This window comes from Caretta caretta, chromosome 14, assembly GCF_965140235.1.
Source record: "Caretta caretta isolate rCarCar2 chromosome 14, rCarCar1.hap1, whole genome shotgun sequence".
NCBI classification, from domain to species: domain Eukaryota; kingdom Metazoa; phylum Chordata; order Testudines; family Cheloniidae; genus Caretta; species Caretta caretta.
In genome coordinates, this window is record NC_134219.1 from 41,201,584 (window position 1) to 41,217,819 (window position 16,236).

General features: G+C 53.6%; 2 protein-coding genes across 4 annotated transcripts in view; one reads left to right on the plus strand and one right to left on the minus strand.

Annotated features, from left to right (window-relative positions):
• LOC125621599 (butyrophilin subfamily 1 member A1) overlaps positions 1–16,236 on the plus strand; it is a 655,591-nt gene that overhangs the window by 302,537 nt on the left and 336,818 nt on the right. The gene's annotated exons all lie outside the window — the stretch shown is intronic.
• Positions 2,559–4,717, minus strand: LOC142069189 (maestro heat-like repeat-containing protein family member 7). The gene is made up of 4 exons (XM_075119695.1): positions 4,616–4,717; positions 4,012–4,107; positions 3,154–3,258; positions 2,559–2,753 (listed from the first exon to the last, which is right to left on the minus strand). The coding sequence occupies exons 1-4, from the start codon at positions 4,715–4,717 to the stop codon at positions 2,559–2,561; spliced, it is 498 nt and encodes a 165-aa protein (XP_074975796.1).

The window sequence follows — 16,236 nt, forward strand, 5'->3', positions numbered from 1 at the left end:
CTTCATGTCAGACTCTGAGAGCCCAGAGAAGGGCCAAAGGAAGAATAAAGGGCAGGAGATGAAGCTAGCCCGGAGCCTCTGTCCCATCCTCACCTCCTCAAAGGTGGAGCTTCCTGAGCTTCAGTTGGGCAGACAGTCTGTAGCCCTGACACAAAGGTCCTTTTGCACCATATGGGGAAGGCAGATCTCTGCCTGGGAGTACGGGAAATGGGATGGGGGTGAGATCAAGGAAAGAGGGGAGGGATATGGGTGTGAGGGAAAGAGCTCCTACCCCAGATGAAGGAATTCGGGGTGCCGGGGAAAGGACAAAGCTCCACAGAGAGGGGAGAGAGTTCCTGTGAGTGCCAGGGGCCTCCATTTCCGCTTCCACTCACCCCCCATTTATAGTGAGACACAGCAGTACCTGCAGCAGGGAGTGGGACTTGCTGAACAGGGAGGGGAACCTTGAAGAGCATCAGATGAGCCACAGCCCTTGCAGCACCTCGGGCATCTGGCGCAAGTGCCGAATCATGTGAAGCTGGCCCATGACCTTGGCTGTGACATCCTCATGCTGCAGGGGAATGAGAACATGTCAGAGACTGAGACACTCCCCAGGAATCAGGGAGGATGAAGGGCACCTGGAACCAGCACCATCATTTCCACCCAGCAGCTGCTCATGTCTGAGTGGTGGATTCACCCTCCTGACCCCCAGGATGGAGGCTTGCTGTCCTCTCTAGTGACCTCCAGTGCCAACCCCCCTCCTTGTAGGGTGAGCTCCTGCCACTTCCCCATCAGTGCCCCTGACAGCTGTTCCACCTCCAACCCACCTGGGGACACCGCTCAAGTTCGGAGAACCCTCTCCTCCACCCCCACCTCCATCCCCACCCAGGTAGGGCAGGGAGGGGGCTCTAGAAGGGTGGCGGGGGGAGGGAGGGATTCTGGCAGCAGTGAAGTGGGATGGGGAGAGCTTGAGACCTTTCCCCAAGACACCCCAGTGACAAAAGCTGAAACCACAGGATGGCAGCCCTGGGGAACGGGACAGGTCAGCAGCCCCTGACGACTGAATCCTCCCAATATCTCGAGAGTGGGTCCAGCCCTACCAGCAGCAAAACCAGCTTCCCACACCCATGTGCCTCAGTCAGTCACCATCACCAGTCAGTCCTTGGCCTCCCAGGCTGCCAGGGATGGGAGCAACTCTCGATGGTGGCTCGGGTGACATGGACACTAGGCCATGGGGAAATGGGTGCAGCTCCGTGGGGCAGGAAAGGTTCCCAGAGGGCACTTAGGGGACTCTCCTGTCCTTCCCAGGAGTGATAGCAGAGCAACACATCCTAAGAACAGAAGTCCATGAAGGCCAGAAGTCCTTACTAGGCTCCTTGCTACCAGGCCAGCGAATGGCGATCGGATGGGAATGAGGCCCTGGGCCCCACCCCAAGCTTCTGAGTCGATTGCAGCTGCTTACTGTGTCCCCCATCAGTTGCTGGGCTTCCCCCAGGAGGGAGTAGACCAGCACCAGCCCAGCCTGGCTGACACGCAGCAGGGGGTCGTGGATGGCCAGCAATGCTGTCTGCACGAAGGATCTTCTCTGCCCGACGGAGAAGAATTTTTCAAAGACCTAAAACCAAGAGGACATGAGGCTCGAGTAGATTGCCCAGAGCCAGCCTCCAAGTCCTGGCGGTACAATGGCGTCTAGTGCCCCAAAGGGCGGGGAAGAGAGCTGCTGTGGCCAAGGCACTTCATTCCCCAGGAGGCTTTCAGGGTCCCAGGGCTCAGGGAAGCCCCTTTATTAAAAGGTGGCAGATGCTGAGGGACCAAAGCCTCCAGTGGCTCTTTCGGGAAGGCAATTTATGGCAGGGGCCAGGATGGGCTGGAAATGGATCTCTAATGCGTGTGAGCAGGCCCACTCTGCTGTGCAGGGCACAGAGACGACAGGGGACCCTGTCTTGCTTCCAGCAGAGAGATCTCCTGCACCTCAGCGGCTAGAGGAGTGTGCGTGTGTTGTTACGGGGGGAGGGGGTTGGAGCTGACAGACCAAAGGTCTCTTCCCCCGGCTAAGTGATTTCTCTCCTCGCTGGGAATGGCCTCTGCAGCTCCTTGGTTTCTTCAAGGGGAATCCAACCTGCAGCCTGACAAGAACAAGGAGACTCCTGGCCCAGTCCCAGTGTGGGACCTTTCGCACCAGCTGGTTGCTGGATGAGGAACTCTGAGCTGGAAATAAGGAGTGGGCTCTTTTCCTGTCTCCAGGAGGCATCCACTGCAGGGAGCCCAGCCAGCCTCACTCCCTGAGCTGTGTCATGCCCTGGCACAGTGCCCTTACCTCCCCCACTCTGGCTGTGTTCTTGTAGCCCAAGAGCCTGCTGTCCTGGTGCCAGTCATAGCACCAGAGATCTTCCGCCTCATGTATGGTCAGGCCTGGAAGAGAGAGAGAGAGAGAGACTTTTCTCCTCATTCTGGTTGCAGTTTCTGTGTCCTTCCAATCCCATTGGTGGCTGCACAGTGGAGTGGAGAAGAACAGAGGCAGAGAGAGACTTGTCCTCCGGCTGGGGTCAGTCTGAGAGAAATGGTCTGGGGTCCCATTATCAACCTGTGGTCACTCTTCGTCCCCTATTGGGTTCCGTGTCCCAGCTGGGTTCCTTACCCCTCTGTTGGAGCAGCAGCTGGTAGAGCCGATAAGTCCCCTCCCTGGCCTGCCGGCTGATGTCCTTGTCTGGATCGCTGACCAATAGAGCCAGCTGGGCCACATGGCGACCCATCTGAGGGAACTCGGCTGAGATCTAATGGAAGGGAGAGCAGAGGGGACTCCATCAGCATTTTCCTCTCAGCTCCCTGTCCCCCCTGGGCCAGAGGGCTCCTTCCTCTTAGCCCCTCTGCAGGAGATGCTGGGGGAGAGGAGCTTGAGATCGACCCTTCATTTGCTCTGCTGCCAAGGGAGCCTGCAGCTGCTTTGGGATGCCAAGCAGGGGCTGGAGCATGGGCCCCTTAAAGGCCCAGGGACAACACTGAACCAGGACAAGAAGAACTTGACTCAAGCCGAGCTCAGTTCTGCTCTGACTCTGCCTCCCCATGAAGAACCCTCCTAAGCCACAGCCCCGGCAGCAGCAGCAGATCCTGCAGCCCGCTGGAGCCAGCCCGCCTCCGCCTGGAGCCAGCAAGCTGGGCTCGGAGCTCACTTACGTCAAACTCAGGGAGGGTGACTGTGTATCTCAGCAGGGCTGTGCTGCTCCTGATAGCCCTGGCTCGCTCCTGCGACACCCTGGACACGACCCAGAGGTTGACATGCTGTGGGGAAAGGAGGCAGGTCAGATTCAGAGGCCAGCTGCTCCTGCTTTGCAAATGAGCCCCATGCCCCCAGCCCCAGGGGCCTGAGACATTCTGCGCAGGGGGGAATAGCCGAGTCATTGATGGCAGAGCTTTAGAAGGGGATTCTTTCCCCCAGGACGCAGCTTGTACCCTGCAGGTCACAACTTCTCAGCGTCTCTCTAGATTGGGACAATGTTCGGGGTCGGGGCTGGTCCCATCCTCCCAGAACTCCTGATTCCTGAACAGTTCACCAGAAAGAAGACCGAACCCTCAGCCCTTCCCTGCTACGCAAATCCTTGGGGGGATATAGGGAGTGACTGAGAGCAGAATCCCTCCAGGAATTTCAGAGCACATCAGAGGGAAGGGCTGATTCCCTGGGCTCCTCCTCTTTCTCTAGGAAGGAGCATGTGCCTCTTCTCTGAGAACCATCTCCCCAATCTCATGGGCTCTGTGTGTTGGAGGGGTGGGGGAAGGGTGGATTTTCAGACTCTCACTCCCCAAGACAGCCAGGAGCCCTGTGCTTAGTGCTCAGCAGAACCAGGCAGAGCTCTGGCTTGGAGTCCCAGCTCCTTCCTCTGGCCCTCAAGAAGGAAGGACCTGACACTACATTGCACTGACCTCCCCAACCAAGGACGGCCCACTGGGGACCCAGCTAGGAGGACAGAGTAGAAAATGCATCTTCCAGTCTCTCCTTACCAGTCCCCCAAAGAGTTACGGTCAAATGGGGCTCACCTCCAAGATGAAGTGGAGCCTGTCTGTGTCTGGGGACTCTGCCAGCAGGTTCCCCAGCATGGCATCCAGGACCTCTGGGATGACTTTGTGCAGAGCCTGCAAAGCATGGGTCAGAGTTAGGGAACCTGGGCCTACACCTGCCACAGGATGGGAAGAGGGGGTCTCTGGGAAGCACTGGGGAGACTCCCAAACACATCTCCCGGCCTTTCTCCTTCACATCCCACTGCAGGCAATTTGCAAGAATTGATGACCCCTGGACCTTTAATCCATGAGCTTAGCAGGTCTCTGCAGAGGGCCTTGTAGGCAGAAGAGTATGAAACAGCCAAGTTGCTATGGATGGAAGCTGGGCTTCTGGGCAAAACACAGCTTATGAAAGAAAGAAAGAAAGAAAGAAAGAAAGAAAGAAAGAAAGAAAGAAAGAAAGAAAGAAAGAAAGCAATCCCCTAGGGAGGGGTAATCTCTTCCCTGCTGGAGGGAAGGATCCAACCCTGCAGCTTGTTCCATCTCCGCTACCCCACCCCTAAATCTGGAGCTCCAGCAAATCAAGGGAGCAGGGACCTAGGACTACTCTCGAAGAGGAGGAGGATGGAGGAGGAGGAGGTACCTGGATGCCGGTGGTGTCCTTCTCCGTGCCCAGGGTGAAGACGGAGTGAAGGGCAGCTCGCAAGAGGTGGGTCTCTAGGGCTGGCTCCAGGGCAGGTTTCATGGTGCTGGCAAGAGAGAGGAGCTGGTATTAGACTGTGCACTACGGGGGTGGGACTGTCACCAAGATGGACACCAAGCCACAGGGATAGAGGCACAGGCTGGCGAGAACGGAAACTGAGGCACTTAGCTAGGGAATGACAAGGCCAAGGTGTCCAAGACAGACAGTGGCAGGACAGGAATAGCTCCTGTTCCCTGGAGCCTGCTGCCCCTCCTGTATCTGAGCCCGGGAGTGAGCCCCTCCCCAAGGCCCCTGTCATGTTATGGGAGTGAAAAGAAGAGCCCCGCCAGGAGAGAGTGACCCTTCCCACCCCACCATCTCTGCCAGAGGCGCCACTCTTGGGAGGTGACTTGGGAGGGACAGTGATGGTGACTCCCAGCCTTGGGCCTGCGCAACACTGGGGTGAGGGGAGCCGGCGGGGTGGGGGGGTGGGGCTGTCTCGGTACCAGAGGTAGCCCACTGCAGCCAGGGAGTGGGCGAGGACGGCGCTGGGTGACGAGTCATCGGGAAGCTCCTCGATGAGCTCCTGTGAGATGCAAAGGAGACAAAGGAGCTTGTGAGATTCAGGTCCAACTGACACCTCCCAGTGAGGAGATGACACAGCCTGTGCCCCACATGGCCAGCAGGATCCCCCACCACCTCCCGCTCCTCCGATTCCTTCCTGCCCATCAGACTTGTCCCCCTTCCCGGATTCCTGCCCAGCTCACTCCTAATCCCCTTCTCTCCTCCTCCCTGTCAAAACTGCCCCCATTCAGCCCCATCCCGACGACCGAGCTGGGACCATGAGATTCCTTGTCCCCCACTCTCAGCTGCCCTCAGCCCCACAATTGTCCCGCTCCCTCCAGCTGCCGTATGGCGTGTCTCACTCACCACGATCCTCTTCACCACGGCCGCCTTGCAGCAGCGCGGCTCCAGCGTGTCCTCCCCTCTCTCCCATGCAGCCAGACATGCGGGGTAGATGGCCTGAAGGAACAGGAGCTGCTGCCCCTCATCCTGGACCCACTGGGAGTGGGGTATAGCGAGAGAGAACCTGTTAGCTAGGGACCTTCCTGCCCCACCCACACCAGCTCCAGGGCTCAGGCCTCAATGGGGGATTGTGGGGACCCGCCTATTGTCCAAATCCCCCACAACTCCTACACAAGGAGGATCAGGAACTGGGACAGTGCCTGTGGGGGGAGATGACTTCGGCTGTTGTGGGACAAACACCCTGTGAGGATGTGACACAGCAGGGAGGGGGGAGTGTTGACCTGGGAATGTGCCCTGGGGATGGGAGACCTGAGAGCCTGTCACCTGAGCCAGGAGGGGGAGGGGGAGGTAACACCTCTGCCCAGGAATGTGGATGGAGACTGCAGTAGGGAACCTGCTGGGTGGGTTTAGTTTGCAGTTTGGGGCTGGGGAGAGGAACACAGGGAACCCCAGGGCTGGGGTCTAAGCTCCCTGCTCCCCCAGAAGGACGTGATTGAGGGGTCCTAGTTGTACCCACAAGCTCTGTTGTGGACTGTGTTCCTGTTGTCCAATAAACCTTCTGTTTTACTGGCTGGCTGAGAGTCTCAGTGGATCCCAGGAAGAGGGGTGCAGGGCCTCGACTCCCCCACACTCCGTGACACACCCCCATCTTGGGGGTCCCACATCATGGATGTAAAAGGGCCCCATTAGGGGTGGTGGATCAGGAGGCACAAGACCCTCGGCAGGGGGTGGGGATGCTGGGAAGGGACAGGGCAATCTTGGTTCCAGCCCAGGTGGGGAACATTTGTACCTTATCTCTGCACTGGAGCTGCTCTCGGATGACCTTGAGAGCAGCTTCATCTTTGGCCACGTCCACCCCTTCCTCCTGCTCCGAATCCAGGGGGGTCCCTGCACCAGGGAGGGAAGGACAGGGGCGTGGTGGGCAGAGCAGGATTCCAGACCCCCCTTCCCACCTCAGCACCCAGGGCAGATCAGGTCCCAAACCTCCCTCTCAGGGATGCCTTCAGCCCCCAACAGCTGCAGAAGCCCAGAGCAGAGCCCCCCCCTCCGCTGCCCAGGACTCCAGGGGAGGTGCCGATTCCCCCAGCCCCGGAGCAGCAAGGACCAAAGTGGCAGCAGCTCTTCATGCCCCACCCCCAGGTCCCCGTGCGAAGGGGCAGCTGTGTGACGGCTGCTGCTCTCAGTGGGGTTCGCGGGGCTCAGGCCAGACACCTGGGCTGGGGACCCCCCCACATATCCCTGGGAGAGTGTCTGGGCCCAGGGTGTTCACATCCCGTCCTCAGCCCTCCTGGAGCCCAGCCTGGCTCCTCACCTGGAACAAAGCAGTGGCCTCCATCGGCCTGGCTGCTGCCAGAGGCCCAGGTGCTGCCGCTGTCCCAGGCTGAGCTGCCGGTGCTGGGACAGGGACCTTCCGCCTCCTGGCCGGCGGGGGCTGGAAGGTCCTCAGAGACCGGGCAGGGCGATGCCTCCTGATGGGAACGAGGGCTGGGCTCCTGGGGCCGCTGCTGCCCACACAACAAGCCCCAGAGCCACCCTGCCCGGCGCCCCTCCTGGGCTGGGTCCTGTCTGCCAAACCGCAGCCTGGGCCAGCTCCACTGGGGCCTGGTCGGGGCCTCTCCCAGCTCGGCGCCTGCGCCGGGAGCCGGGGTCCTTTTCCAGAAGGCCGGGCACTTCCACCGTCTGGCCTGGACGGGACCTGCTTCCCCGCCAGCGGGGACGCAGGGCTTGCTCTGCCCCTTGGGAAGGTGGCAGCTGCTTCCCTCAGGCTCTGGGGCCACCTGCAGAGCCTTCCTCCGCAACATCCGCAGGAGCCTGGCCATCCTGGAACCGAGCGGGAAGCAGGTGTGAGTCTGGGCTCAAGGCAGCCTTTCACTCATGGGCCTTTTCTGTCCCTCCTCCTCCCTGCTCCAACCACAGCAGCCCCCTCTGCCCCTACAGGAGTGCAGGGAGTGCCATCTACACACACGGGCAGGAGTTCATTGCATGATCTGCTCCCAACGTTCCCCCTTGTAATCCCTGCTGCTGCAATATCCAGGAAGTCTCATTCTTTTCCAGCAATGAGTTCAGTCCCAAAGACCATCGGTTACTCTGCACAAGCAGCCCCCTCCTGTCATCCCAGGCCACTCTCCCACCCAGGCTAGAGAAGGAACAGAACCCAGGAGTCTGGCCTTCTCCTGGGAAATCATTCCCCACGTCAAAGACACAAAGGCCCTCGGCACAGGAAGCACAGGGCCCTCCTTGTTCCCCATTGATTTCCAGGCTCAGCAGGTCACAGGGTCTGGCCCAGCTCAGAGACTCTCAGCCTGGGGAACAGTGTCCCACAAGGGAAGGGCTGGGAGCCCCATTGCTGGAACCTTTCCAAATACACTGGAGACGGCTCTGGAGAAGCCCCTGCCCGGTCGGAGAGTGAGGGGCTCTTGGGGGCTGTTTGCAAAGGAAATCCCCCTTTGGAGATAGTCTCTCCCCGTTTCTGCCTCTCCCCAGACAAACAGGGGAAGCCACCGAGGAACCCGAATGCCACTCACTTGCTCTCAGTGATGGGATGATGGATGGCGGATGTTCAGGGTCAGCAGACGTCCCTCGCCCTCCTCCTCACTCTCCAAGCCCAAGGCAGGCTGGAGAGGGTGGTGACCTCAGGAGTTACCCTGCCCAGCCAGCAGGCAGGGTGATGACACGAGGGCGATCGACCGGCTGTGAAAACAAGAGTCTGTCTTATTGCCAAGGGACGGAGAAACTCAGCCAGCAGCAGGGGGGTGCAGAACACGGCCCTAGGGCGGAGGTGACAGCGCCTCCGGGATCCTGACATCCCAGCACTTTACACACCTTCCTGGAGCCTCCCAAACCCACTGGGCTGTAGCGATGGGACCCCAACCCTACTGATGGCAAACGGGCCTCAGCTACAAGCACAGGGTCACACTGAGTGTCAGAGCCATGGATGGACCCCTTCACTAACCACTGCCGCACACTCCCTCCCACAGCTGGCAATTGCAACCAGGCCCTAATGTCTGGTCCCCCTGCCTTTGAGAGGGAGTGTCACTCCTGCTTCCGTTGCTGCCTATTCATCTGTGGGACTTTGGGCAAGTTGCTCCCCCTCTCTATGGCTCTCTGGGACTCACATTACTGAATGGACTTTAAAAAAGACAATGGTTCAAGTTTGGCCCCAACTAGTTCTTGTTTCTCAAGACTAGCCATTTCAGCAAAGTTTAGAATTCTTGAATTCAACACCTAGAAACATCCCTTTCTCCTTCGCAAACGGCCTTAACATCCCTTATCTCACCCAGGCTCCCTGCTGCCTGGAGTTAGAGAATTGACCCTATTCCCATTGGACCTACCCAAGGTGTCACACAGCAAAGCGATGACGGAGCCAGAAAGAGAAGACAACAGTCCTGACTCCTGTTTTGACTAACAGACAACAACCCCCCGGAGGCAGGGATAAAGCCCAGGAAATAAGGTGTGAACATTTGCATGGAAACCGTTTTCTGTCAGAAAATCCATTCAGACAAAACCACTTTGTTTCTTGAAATCATAAGAAGTAGGATGAAAATTCTTTGCAAAAATATTTGTTTGCAAAACAAGAGCATCTCCTGTTTGTCACAGTGCAGTCAACTGTCTCGTCGTACACAAAGGGGAGACCCTATGATCTAGCAAAAAGTAAAAGGAGTACTTGTGGCACCTTAGAGACTAACCAATTTATTTGAGCATAAGCTTTCGTGAGCTCCAGCTCACTTCATCGGATGCATCTGTAGCTCTCGACAGCTGTAGCTCACGAAAGCTTCTGCTCAAATAAATTGGTTAGTCTCTAAGGTGCCACAAGTCCTCCTGTTCTTTTTGCAAATACAGACTAACATGGCTGCTACTCTGAAACCAACTATGATCTAGAAAATTGGATGAGATGCTTCAGTCTGAGCTAAGTAGTTGCTGCTCTTCACAATTTCAAAAGAATAAAATACAAAGAAAAGAGAATATTAGGTCATAATCGGATATGGCTCAGTGTGATCGGACACCTCCTAGTCTGCACTGCTCCGAGTGACACTCTTTAGTGGATCCCTAGCATCCACCCATGGCGAGGTAGGTGGGAGAGGATTGTTCTTCGTACTTGACAGAAGGAGAAACGAAGGCTGAGAAAGGAGCAGGGAATTGTCTTAACTGATGCAGCCAGTCAGTAGCAGAATTGCTCTCAAATGAGCTACAGACCAGCAATTGTTCCTAGTAATTATGCAGCAAGTATTTGAGAAGAATTGGAAAGTTCGAACTGCTCCGAGACAATGAATGGAGAGCAGCATCCACATTGGTCAGACATATAACTGGTTGTGACTTATTTGCTTGGTCATAAAAGAGAACAACAAAGACCAGAGTTTCCTCCCTGTCAATAGCCCCATCCTCAGGAAATCAGGGTTGAGACTTTGAGGGGTGGGAGGCTAAGGGTTCTCATCAAATAGCCCAAAGAATGGCCCTGGTCACCACCGAGGCAATCACTCTCGGAGCCCTATTCCAGTCTCCTCTCTGTGAGGGCCTCCCACAACCCCCCCGGCCCCCGCTTCACAAACAGAGCTCCTGGTGGTGTGAGGAGAGCAGAGGAAAAGGACAAAGGAAGCAAGAAGAGAAAGGTAGGAGGGACAGAGGAAAAGGGAAAACCAAAAGGAGAAACCCCAATGTCCCCAGTGATGATAAGGGACAAAGTCTTAGGTCGGAAATAAAATGCTGCCCCCACAATCGAGTCTTTTCATTTCCTAAAAATCAGCCGGCACCTGATGGATCAGACTGAAGAGGTTCCAAACCTCTCCGAGGCTCTTACCTTCTATACAGGGACGTCTGTTTTCAAGCAAAACCACTACAAGAAAAGGAGAAAACTCCGAAGAGGGTCCTCCTTGCGCTCACGAATGTGAAAGTGAATGCTCTCTCGGTCCTCCAGGAGAGACTTCGAGAAGGAGACGTGCTGAAGCAAAGCCACAGGGATCTCCGAGGTTGCCCCTGTCCTGCACCCCTGTCCTGCCTGGCTGATGTCAAGATCTCTCTGTGAGATCATCGCCTCCCCACCACCTTTGTCCAATAGGCTGAGGTCCTGCCAAAGGCCCTTGTGATGTCACTGCCACACCCACCCCTCCCTTGCAGTGCTGATGTCCTGCCCCTGTCCAGCCACATTGGATGTTTCAGCTGCTTCCCCTGGATCACCCCACGCAATGACTCTTCCTTGTGGGGTGACACCGACTACACAGTAGAACACAGAGGTTCTTCCCCAGGCCGCAGTTAGGTTTTCACAAGTTAGTCAACTTTATGGCCAGAAGCAACCGTTAGAGCATTTAATCTCATCCCCTGCGTATCCTAAGGCCTCCTGTATATCAGAAGAGCTGGGCTTTTCTTTTACTCAAATGTTTTCCAGAAAGGCATCTAGTCTTTATTCGAAGAGATCAAGAGATGGAGAATTCATCATTTCTCTTGGTAGTTTGTGCCAATGACGAATCACCCTCTTACAAACCCGGGTCTTATTGTCATTATACTTTTTCTGATTTCTGCTTCCATCCATGGGGTCTTGTCATGCCTTTCTCTGCGACATAAAAGAGCCCTTTTATACTCAACATTTTCTCTCCATGAAGTCAAGCAATTCACCTCTCATTTGTCTTTTGTGTATACTAAACAGATTGAGCTTTTTCAATGTCTCATTAGAAGGCACCATCCTCATCACTCAATTACGAATCTTTTCTGTACCCTCTCCAATTGTTTTAACATAATATTCAAAATGTGGACACAAGAACTGGATTCAACATTCCAGCATCAGTCTCACCAATGCTCTTTCACTTCCCTTTCCATTCTCATTACTCTATCCATCCAAGAATGGCTTTAACCTTTTTTACCACAGTTTCACTTTGACAGACCATGCTGAGCAGCTCATCCACTATGGCCTCGAAATCCTTTTCAGGATCGCTGCTTTCCAGTGGATTGTCCCCCATTCTGTAGGGTGCCGCCTGACTCCTTTGTTACTGAAGCTATGGGGTTGCATTTGGCTTTATTAAAACCGAATTCTTTAGTAAGTATTTTAGAAGAACTAGACCATTAGAGAGAGAATCATGAATTACTCCAAGACAATGAATGGAGAAAAGCGGCAAGAGCAATCAAATACATGTTTGGTTATGGCTTATTTCCTTGGTCTTAAAAGAGAGTAACGAGGACCTGAGTCTCCTCCCTCACAATAGCCCCAAGCTCCCCCAATCAGCACTGAGACTGAGAAGCACAAAGCTGAGAGTCCTCACCAGATGTCCCAGGCCACCGCCGGAGAGAGTCACTCTTAGAGCACTATTCCAGCCACATGTCTTTGGGAGGGCCTCCCGCAATGAGATTTGGAGTGCAACCCCCCATCCCCAACTCCACACGCACAGACAGGTCCTGGTGGTGAAAGGAAAGCAGGGGAAAAGGACAAAGATGCAAGAGAAGACGAGAAAGGAGGGAGAGACAGGAAAAGGGAAAACAAAAAGGAGAAACCCCACTGTCCCCAGTGATTCTAAGGGACAAAGTCCTAGGTCGGAAATAAAATGCTGCCCCCACAATCGAGTCTTTTTGTTTCCTAAAAATCAGCCGGCACCTGATGGATCAGACTGAAGAGGTTCCAAACCTCTCCGAAGCTCTTACCTTCTATACAGGGACGTCTGTTTTTGAGCAAAACCACCACAAGAAAAGGAGAAAACTCCAAAGAGGGTCCTCCTTGCGCTCACGAATGTGAAAGTGAATGCTCTCTCAGTCCTCCAGGAGAGACCTCGAGAAGGAGACGTGCTGAAGCAAAGCCACAGGGATCTCCGAGGTGGCCCCTGTCCTGCACCCCTGTCCTGCCTGGCTGATGTCAAGATCTCTCTGTGAGGTCATCGCCTCCCTACCACCTTTGTCCAATAGGCTGAGGTCCTGCCAAAGGCCCTTGTGATGTCACTGCCACACCCACCCCTCCCTTGCAGTGCTGATGTCCTGCCCCTGTCCAGCCACACTGGATGTTTCAGCCGCTTCCCCTGGATCACCCCACGCAATGAGCATTCATTGTGGGCTCAAATCGAACAAAGTAAAACATCAGAGGCTTCTCCCCGTGCTATGCTCAGTTTTTCATAAATTAGCAGACTTTATGGACAGAAGAGACAATTAGAGCATGTCACCTGACCCCCTGCCTATCACATGCTTTCTGTAGAGCATAGGAGCTAGTTTTTGTCTACACACGTTCCAGAAAGGCATCTAGTCTTCATTAGAAGACATCAAGAGGTGGGGAATTCCCACCACTTCCCTTTCTAGTTTGTTCCTTTGGTGATTCATCCTCACGGTTGAATATGTGTGCCCTCTTTCTAATATGAATTGGTCTCTTTTGAGTTTCCAGCCACTGGGTCTTGTTATTCTTTTCTCTGCTAGATTAATGAGCCCTTTCCTACCCGATATTTTCTCTCCATGAAGTCACTTCAACACTTCAATGACATCACCTCCCGATCTTTTTTATCATCTAAACAGGCTGAGCTCTTTCAATAGCTCATGAGCAGGCATTTTTCTCCAGCCCTCAAAACGTTTCATTGCTTTTTGCTGCCCCATCTCCAATATTTCCAAATCTTTTTTCAAAGGTGGACGCCAAAACTGGATGCAGGGTTCCATGATCAGTCTTCCTCATGGTGTGTCACCCATAACTATTTCACATTTGAGGACAATGTATACCTTCAAACCAGCGGCACTGCTTTGGGTACCCGCATGGCCTCACAGTATGCCTATATTTTTATGGCTGACTTAGAATAACGCTTCCTCAGCTCTCGTCCCCTAATGCCCCTACTCTACTTGTGCTACACTGATGACACCTTCATCATCTGGACCCATGGAAAAGAAGCCCTTGAGGAATTCCACCATGATTTCAACAATTTCCATCCCACCATCATCCTTAGCCTGGACCAGTCCACACAAGAGATCCACTTCCTGGACACTACGGTGCTAATAAGCGATGGTCACATAAACACCACCCTATACTGGAAACCTATTGACTGATATACTTACCTACATGCCTCCAGCTTCCATCCAGGACACACCACACGATCCATTGTCTACAGCCAAACTCTACGATACAACCGCATTTGCTCCAACCCCTCAGGCAGAGACAAATATCTACAAGATCTCTATCAAGCATTCTTACAACCACAATACACACCTGCTGAAGTGAAGAAACAGACTGACAGAGCCAAAAGAGTACCCAGAAGTTACCTACTACAGGACAGGCCCAACAAAGAAAATAAGAAAACGCCACTAGCCATCACCTTCAGCCCCCAACTAAAACCTCTCCAACGCATCATCAAGGATCTACAACCTATCCTGAAGGATGCCCCATCACTCTCACAGATCTTGGGAGACAGGCCAGTCCTTGCCTACAGACCGCCCCCCAACCTGAAGCAAATACTCACCAGCAACCACACACCACACAACAGAACCACTAACCCAGGATCCTATCCTTGCAACAAAGCCCGTTGCCAACTGTGTCCACATATCTATTCAGGGGACACCATCATAGGGCCTAATCACATCAGCCACACTATCAGAGGCTCGTTCACCTGCACATCTACCAATGTGATATGTGCCATCATGTGCCAGCAATGCCCCTCTGCCATGTACATTGGCCAAACTGGACAGTCTCTACGTAAAAGAATAAATGGACACAAATCAGACGTCAAGTATTATAACATTCAAAAAGCAGTCGGAGAACACTTCAATCTCTCTGGTCACTCGAACTCAGACCTAAAAGTGGCAATTCTTCAACAACAATAAACTTCAAAAACAGACTCCAAGGAGAGACTGTTGAATTGGAATTAATTTGCAAACTGGAGACAATTAATTTAGGCTTGAATAAAGACTGGGAGTGGATGTGTCATTGCACAAAGTAAATCTATTTCCCCTTATTTCCCCCCCTACTGTTCTTGTCAACTGATGCGTTGGAGAGGTTTTAGTTGGGGGCTGAAGGTGACGGCTAGTGGCGTTCTGTTATTTTCTTTGTTGGGCCTGTCCTGTAGTAGGAAACTTCTGGGTACTCTTCTGGCTCTGTCAATCTGTTTCTTCACTTCAGCAGGTGGGTATTGTAGTTGTAAGAATGCTTGATAGAGATCTTGTAGGTGTTTGTCTCTGCCTGAGGGGTTGGAGCAAATGCGGTTGTATTGTAGAGCTTGACTGTAGACAGTGGATCGTGTGGTGTGATCTGGGTGAAAGCTGGAGGCATGTAGGTAAGTATAGCAGTCAGTAGGGTGGGGTTTATGTGACCATCGCTTATTAGCACCATAGTGTCCAGGAAGTGGATCTCTTGTGTGGACTGGTCCAGGCTGAGGTTGATGGTGGGATGGAAATTGTTGAAATCATGGTGGAATTCCTCAAGGGCTTCTTTTCCATGGGTGCAGATGATGAAGCGCAAGTAGAGTAGGGGCATTAGGGGACGAGAGCTGAGGAAGCGTTGTTCTAAGTCAGCCATAAAAATGTTGGCATACTGTGGGGCCATGAGGGTACCCAATGCAATCCCGCTGACTTGAAGGTATAAATTGTCCCCAAATCTGAAATAGTTGTGGGTGAGGACAAAGTCACGAAGTTCAGCTACCAGGTTTGCCATGATAGAATCGGGGATGCTATTCCTGACGGCTTGTAGTCCATCTATGTGTGGAATGTTGGTGTAGAGGGCTTCTACATCCATCGTGGCTAGGATGGTGTTTTCTGGAAGATTACCAATGGATTGTAGTTTCCTCAGGAAGCCAGTGGTGTCTCAAAGATAGCTGGGAGTGTTGGTAGCGTAGGGCCTGAGGAGAGAGTCTACATAGCCAAACAATCCTGCTGCCAGGGTGCCAATGCCTGAGATGATGGGGCATCCAGGATTCCCAGGATTATGGATTTTGGGTAGCAGATAGAATACCCCTGGTCGGGGCTCTAGGGGTGTGTCAGTGTAGATTTGTTCCTGTGCTTCTTTAGGGAGTTTCTTGAGCAGATGGTGTAGTTTCTTTTGGTAATCCTCAGTGGGGTCAGAGGGTAATGGCCTGTAGAATGTGATGTCAGAGAGTTGTCTAGCAGCCTCTCGTTCATATGCTGACCTATTCATGATGACGACAGCACCTCCTTTGTCAGCCTTTTTGATTATGTCAGAGTTGTTTCTGAGGCTGTGGATGGCATTGTGTTCGGTACGGCTGAAGTTGTGGGGCAAGTGATGCTGCTTTTCCACAATTTCAGACCATGAACGTCAGCGGAAGCACTCTATGTAGAAGTCCAGTCTGTTGTTTCGACCTTCAGGAGGAGTCCACGCAGAATCTTTTTGTAGTGTTGGTAGGAAGCTTTCTATGGGTTAGTGTGTGGTTAGAATTCCCTGGGAATGGTGGGTAGAGCTAGACATTAACTAGGGTGTCTTGGTAACTTTTTCCCTTAATTTTGAAATGCAACTTTTCTCCTTTGTTCTCACTGGACTGAGCCTATTTTCCTGGAAAAAAATAATGTGGCCAGATGCCGCTGCCCCATTCTGGGAGTGTGAGGTGCCCATCTCCCACCTAAGCCCCCAAGTGAGCCATGGACCGGGGAAGATTGGCATTCAG

Excerpts from the sequence above, each read along its gene's own strand:
- LOC142069189 (XM_075119695.1), bottom strand. The coding sequence starts at position 4,717 with ATGAAACCTGCCCTGGAGCCAGCCCTAGAGACCCACCTCTTGCGAGCT. Across the intron at positions 3,259-4,011 it reads GGCTCCACTTCATCTTGGAG|CATGTCAACCTCTGGGTCGT; the intron begins GTGAGCCCCATT and ends CTTTCCCCACAG. Across the intron at positions 2,754-3,153 it reads TCACCCTCCCTGAGTTTGAC|ATCTCAGCCGAGTTCCCTCA; the intron begins GTAAGTGAGCTC and ends CCCTTCCATTAG.